The sequence below is a fragment of the Sceloporus undulatus genome, chromosome 2, assembly GCF_019175285.1.
Source record: "Sceloporus undulatus isolate JIND9_A2432 ecotype Alabama chromosome 2, SceUnd_v1.1, whole genome shotgun sequence".
NCBI lineage: Eukaryota > Metazoa > Chordata > Lepidosauria > Squamata > Phrynosomatidae > Sceloporus > Sceloporus undulatus.
This window is the reverse complement of record NC_056523.1, coordinates 221,743,596-221,750,515: the sequence shown is the minus strand read 5'-3', so window position 1 is coordinate 221,750,515 and position 6,920 is coordinate 221,743,596. Positions and strand designations below refer to the sequence as shown.

General features: G+C 43.1%; 1 protein-coding gene across 1 annotated transcript; it reads right to left on the bottom strand.

The window, feature by feature from the left end:
- Nucleotides 1–292: 292 nt before the first annotated feature.
- Nucleotides 293–6,920, bottom strand: LOC121920574 (immunoglobulin kappa light chain-like; the record flags this gene model as incomplete). The annotated part of the gene is made up of 5 exons (XM_042447700.1): nt 293–303; nt 2,505–2,792; nt 4,684–4,800; nt 6,017–6,337; nt 6,800–6,920. Coding segments are annotated over 5 exons (858 nt in total), but the record flags the coding sequence as incomplete, so codon positions are not given.

Below are 6,920 nucleotides of genomic sequence, written 5' to 3'. Positions count from 1 at the left end.
AAAGGCATCCCTTATCTCCTCCCCCAATTTCTTCTCATCATCATCACTGAGGTAACATCGTGGGTCAATGATAAATGTTTCCGGAGAGGTGTTCCTTCCATTTAGAACCTCTCCATTGGTTTCAATAATGTTGTGCAGAATGCAACCTGCAAGAATTGCTGACGGTATGTTTTCCACAGAGAGATCGAGCCCACACTGGAGGGCACGAAATCTGGATTTCAATTGACCGAAGCTCCTCTCCACAACACAACACGCTTTTGACAGCCTTCTGTTGAACACCCCCTCCCTTCTGTTATGTCCCACCTGGAAAGAGATAAGCAAAAAAGGTTTTATCGGGTAACCACCATCTCCCAGCAGAATTGGGCCAACTTGTTTTCCCACAATTGTCACAGTCGGACACCCGGGCACATAAATCCCAGCCTTAAGTGCGTGGAAAATGGGGGATTCTTTAAGCAAAAACGTATCGTGATTGGCTCCAGTGAACCCCGTGAATAAATCTAGAAATTTTCCTTTATGGTCACATGTCACCTGCAGAATCATGGAGTGCTGTTGTTTCTGATTGATGTACTGCGCTCCCTCATGAGCAGGTGCAATTATTGAAATGTGGCAGCCATCTATTGCTCCAACCACCTGTGGAAATCCTAGCTGCTCAAAACCAGCCATTACCTAGGTATGAAACATTAGATAATATTGTGTCAATGATCGTTAAACAATTACAAAATAGATAATTGCATTGATAGATTCCTAGATATATTATTAGATAAATTCCCTGCAAGGGGAACCCAAGCCAAATGTGAAGAAGGCTTGTCTTCAGGGCCCCCCCATGGACCGCTTGCACTTTTCTCTCAGGGGAAGGAGGTCATCTTTCCCTCCTCTGTCCCTCCCAAGTTCCCCGCAAGGGTTTATCCCACACATCTATTTATCCATCTATCTATCTATCTATCTAGATAATAATAGTGAACTAGAGCAATGTGGCAATCTTATAAAATTAATTGAAAGAATTCCATATATAGTATTCACTTTGTCAACATTAATGTAAACTTATCAATAGTGCAATTTTAAAAATAATCTAAAGAAAATAATTAATTATACATATATATTGCATACTCCGAAAAATACAAGAAAGGTAACCAACCTGTCTGTAGTCTCCGAGGTAGACAGCTCTACGGAGTAGAACCATCTCCATGCAAAGGAACACCTGAATTATCGCCTTGTACGCAGTTGACTTGCCAACTCCAAAAAAAGTACCAACTGTTGCATACGAGCCTTTATGGGCCAGGTACATGATGGCCATGGCTATTTGCTTTTCCACAGGGACTGCCTTACGCAGCCTTGTGTCTCTCTGGGTAAGATGAGGACGCAGCTCCTTCACAATCATATTAAAAATCGCGCGAGGCATTCTGAAATGCCGTTTCCACATCGCATCAGACCAGACAGTTCTGGCATAAACATTCCAGTGAACATCACTTTTGGGGTATATCCACCACCTTCTAGACATCGGCTGCATGCTCAACTGGGAATTTTGCGAATAGAAACGAAGCATGCCATTAAGATGCCCTATGAGGAACGACTTAGGGAGCTGGGGATGTTTAGCCTGGAGAAAAGAAGGTTAAGAGGTGATATGATCGCCCTGTTTAAATATTTGAAGGGATGTAATAAAGAGGGAGCAAGCTTGTTTTCTGCTGCTCCAGAGAACAGGACCCGGAACAATGGATGCAAGCTGCAGGAAAAGAGATTCCACCTGAACATTAGGAGGAACTTCCTGACAGTAAGGGCTGTTCGACAGTGGAATGCACTCCCTCGGAGGGTGATAGAGTCTCCTTCCTTGGAGGTCTTTAAACAGAGGCTGGATGGCCATCTGTCAGGGATGCTTTGATTTGGATTTCCTGCATGGCAGGGGGTTGGACTGGATGGCCCTAGTGGTCTCTTCCAACTCTATGATTCTATGATTCTATGATCTTCCAGATGCGCACTCATTTCTGCGTCATGCTCACCATTGTCAAACAGACACATCACTATTGTGCATTGTTCCATCAAGTTATGTATCAGCATGCTAATCACAGCAAAAATATGTTGAAGGTCGCCTCGAGGATCCATGGCTGCAGGCATTAAAGGAAGGAGTAGCACAGGAGGTAGGATAACTGCGGAGGGGGGCGGCTTTTAAAGGCAGAAGCGTTCATGACATTTCGGGGATTAAGCGCCGCCTTATTGGTCCATTAAAAAAAAAAGGGCGCCAAACAAAAGAGGAATTGATAACGGTCGGATAAATGGGAACGAAGATAGAACATACATCGGGTTATGTTACTCCAGGTTAATAGTACGTCACATACTACATCATTTGATTGACAGCCACAGAACCGGATTATTTGCTATGTTTGACTTTCATATACATCGATCTATTTCTTGAATGGGAAATCAGTAAAATATGAGACAGAATGTCTAGCTGTTCTTTTACAGGCACCACATGCATTAATAAAATGTTTTTTGTAGGAAGAAAGGGTTACTTTGAAATGCTGTGTGTAACACAACTGAATCTCCCGGCTCTGCAGAAGAAATGTTCAGGATGCACTGCTTCTCCTGGGGTTGCTCAGCTGTAAACCGGTCGGGAACGGTGCCCTTCTCCTGCTCTTCTTTGTTATAGAAGTTGAAGAGGAGTTGCAGTCCCTGCCCTCTGTCCTGCCGGTACCAGAGCATTCGGAGATGGTCATTGCTTTGACTGCAAATCAGGCTGGCAGATTCACCTTCAGGAAGCACCAGACTCCATGGTTGCTTGACCTCAGCATTTGAGCTTCCTGCAAAGGAAAGGACAGGGGGAAATGTATTTACACAGCAAGGTCTCAGATGAGCTGTGCCTTAAGGGATTTGATCAAGGATGATGTACCTATTTCCAAAAGGCCAATGGCTAGACTCCAGATGATCCACATCTTTTCTTTGAGTGATCTGATAGATTTTTCAAGTCTGCATGAAGTCCTTCCTTCTGTTCTGCCTCCAAGGATGACATCACGAAGGCAAGGCAAAAGGGGGGCACCAACTTCACTCCTCTGTGACCTGTCACTCAGGCCATGAGTGCTTGTTTATATCTTGAGCAGTCTCCCATCCCAATCATATGCAAGCACTGCACTGAATTCACAGCCTAAAGAATCTACTGACTGAAATAAATATTTTAATATATAATAACATTGTTTCACATTCATTTTTACCACATTCCCAGTCTAGATTTGATTGGCCAAGATCCTGCATCCAGCTGTGCAGACTCATGGAGATCCAGGGGAGCCACTTCATTCCTCTTCTCCTTGGCTGCAACCTGGCACTGATTGCCACATCTACACCTCCCTACTTACTAAATGACCACAATAGTTACCTGAAAAACTGCAGTAGGGTGCTGTTGCAAAGGGAGCTAGTGAATAACTCCTTACACAATGTCCAAAAACAGACATGTTATAGAGTCACAGAATCACGTCATTAGAAGAGACCTCAAGAACCATCTACTCTAACCATCTGCCATTACAAGAACCACTTTTCTTGTAATGTGAATCCATTGGTTTGTGTTCTCATCTCTGGCACAACAGAAAACAATGCCATCTTTTACATGACATTCTTTCAGATATTTAATATGGCTATCATATCGGAGCTTATCGCACACACTTTTAACCCCCTATCTGGGCAGGGGACGCGCGTAGCTGAGTGAAAACTCATTTTGTTGCATGCTATACTGTTTTCAAGGCACTCCCATGCCATCACCCGGCACTAAGCCATCCCTGATCAGGACTCAGGCATGTGAATTTTGAACGATGGAAGCTTTCCTGCTGAGCAAAATCACATAGCTGAGCCCTAATCGGGGACAGCTTAGTGCTGGGCGATGACATGGGAACACCTTGAAAACAGTATGGCATGCAATAAAATGTGCTTTCACTCAGCTATGCATGTCCCCTGCCCATGCCCAGATCTGGGGCAAAAGTGTGTGTGATAAGCTCCATCATCTCTCAAACCTCTCTAAGCTAAACATACCCAAGTTTCCATTCCTCATAAGCCTTGATTTCTAGACCCTTTACCATTTTGACACCCTTCTCTGGACTGATTCCAGTTCACTGATATCCTTCTTCCACCTAAACCTCAGGAGGAACTTACTGACAGTAAGAGCTGTTCGACAATATGCTGCCTTGGAGTGTGGTGAGGTCTCTTTCTTTGGAGGTTTTTAAACAAAGGCTAGGTGGCCATTTGTGGGAGTGCTTGGACTGTGTCTTCCTGTATGGCAGAATGGGATTGGAATGGATGGTCCTTGAAGTCTCTATGATTCTATGATTCTTGAACTGTGGTGCCCAGAACTGGACACCATTATTCCAGATGAAGTCTACCAAAACAGAATAGAGTGGTACTACTACTTCCCTTTATCTGGATACTGTACTCCTGCCTAGAATTACATCAGTTCTTTTGATTGCCACATCTCTCTTGACTCATGTTTAGCTTGTGGTATAGTAAGACCCTAGATCCATATCAGAGGTACTGCTGTCCAGCCAGGTATCGCTCATTCTGTATTTGTACATTTCATTTCTCCTGCTTAAATGTAGTACCTTCCATTGTTCCCTGTTAAAATTGTTTCTTTCCTTAGTTTGGCACAGCTGTCCAGTCTATTAAGGTCATTTTGAATCCTGATCCTGGCCTTTGAGGTATTAGAGCCCCTACGTATGGGATCATCTGTAAATGTGATTAGCACAGTCTCTGTTCCATCATCCAAGTCATTTATAAAGACGTTGAACAGCACCAGATCCAGGACAACACCCTGACGCTCCCGTCTAGTCACTTCTCCCCAGGATGAAAACAAATTGGTGTTTATTCTTTGGTCAATCATCTAGATATATATCCACCTAAAAGTAGCATTGTCTAGCCCACATTTTACCAGTGTGCATATATCACCAACAAGATTCTATGTTATACGTTTTCCATGAATAAATCTTCTTATTTAAACATTTCAATTCTGGCCTGGCATATTCATCAACAAGCCAAGCTATGAGGGTGCCTGTAACATGCTACTTTGTGGCAGAACAATGACATTCTTAAGAGTGAGATCTGAGTGCACACACATCAGTGATAACAAAGATAAAATTGGATATATTTATGTCTGAGGTACACGTAACTATAAAAATACCCACATAGCTCCACCTTTTTAGATAGAACTATGTCTTGTACCAATGAGAATTTTAGTTCACATAATATTTTCAAAGTTTTAAATTTCATCTCCTGGCTAAGTCTAAGTCTGCCACTTTTGAATTCTGAAAATCAGGACACATGCTCAGAGCTTGCACTATATTCCTGCCTGCCTTCCTCTTTCCTTTCCTCTGTCTAATTAATGTAAGAAATTGTTGTCTAAAGTTTAAGTGTCCCTCCTGGCACAGAAATGGTGTGCAGTAATCTCCATTGTGTCTGCCCTATACTACTTTGGGCAACAGGTGGAGAATCACATGATGGAATACTCCTCAGCCCAAATAAATGCTAAATAATATGGCCAGTTCAGCCTTGTCCTTTCTCCCAGGTTTCCAGAAGGCAAGCAAGAACACTGAGTCATTTGACTCACCTTCTTCAGGCTCACATTCCATTGTCCATAGATAGGTTGACCACTTTATTAACTACTTGTGAGAAACAGACATAAACATTGATAGAAGGGAGTACTCTGAAAATGCAAGGTGCTTTCTTCAACACAACTTAGGGGGCTAGCTAATGTCACCTCACATTGACCAACTTGATGTCTTCACTCTGTGCAGTTTTGTGCCCCCGCTTATCATCAATAGCTGGGTGTGTCATTTAAATAGACAACTAGATGTCAAATGATCATGAATTCAAGAGATTTGCTTTGGATTAGGGTCATTAGAATTTGCAGAGGGAGACTTGCAGGTTGAGCCATCACACCATCTCAAATTCTACTTTGCTTATGACTTATAAGTCAGGAAGATGTGCAAGTGTCTCCTTCCCCCTCCCTCTTTCTGAAATGATATGCAGACAGGGCAAAGAGTTATTGTACACAGACAAAGAAACTTGCTACTGCTGTGTGAGCTGCTAGCACAGAAATATGTATCTGAATCCTCTGTCTCAACAGAGGAGATGTTTAAGAAAAAGTCTTCTTTCCGCAGTCGATCAGCAGTAAATCTGTCAGATTTGGCTTCTTTGGTCACAGGGAAACTTTCTAGTGGAGAGTAAAAGAGAAGCTGAGGTCCCTTCTGCTGGTGCTGCTGGTACCAATACATATAATCATGCTTGTTGGTTTGCTTGCAATGCAGACCGACTGAACTCCCCTTCTCCACAATGAAGCTCGGTGACTGCTGGATCTCTCCATCTGTGGGTCCTTTGAGAAGGAAAAAACACACTAAAAGATCTTGCTTATATAATCACATTAAACTTTTCTAATAGCATATCAGCACCACAAACATATACAGATAGTATGTCTCATAGCATCCTAGAACTTAAAGAGACCACAAGAGCCATCTAGTCCAAACCCATGCCACTCAATCCAAGCATGCCCAGAAGATGGCCATCCAGCCTCTGTTTCAAAACCTCCAAAGAAGGGGACTCCAACATATGCCAAGGCAGCAGTGTGTTCCACTGTCAACCAGTTCTTACTCTCAGGAAGTTCTTCCTAATGTTGAGGTGGAATCTCTTTTCCTGTAGTTTGAATCCGGTGCTCCATTCTCTGGAGCAAACAGGCTTGCTCCATCCTCAACATGACACCCTTTCAAATATTTGAACAGGGCTTTAATATCCTTTCTCTGCTAAATCTATATAAAGAAGTCAATAATCCCCTCTTCACCTGCTGAGCCTTGTGTTGGCCACCCTGACACAGCACCAGAGGGAGGATCAGGCTGGAGGATGCCCAACAACAAGAGTGACAGAGCCAATGGCTTCCTTCTCTCCCAGGATGAATGAATGAA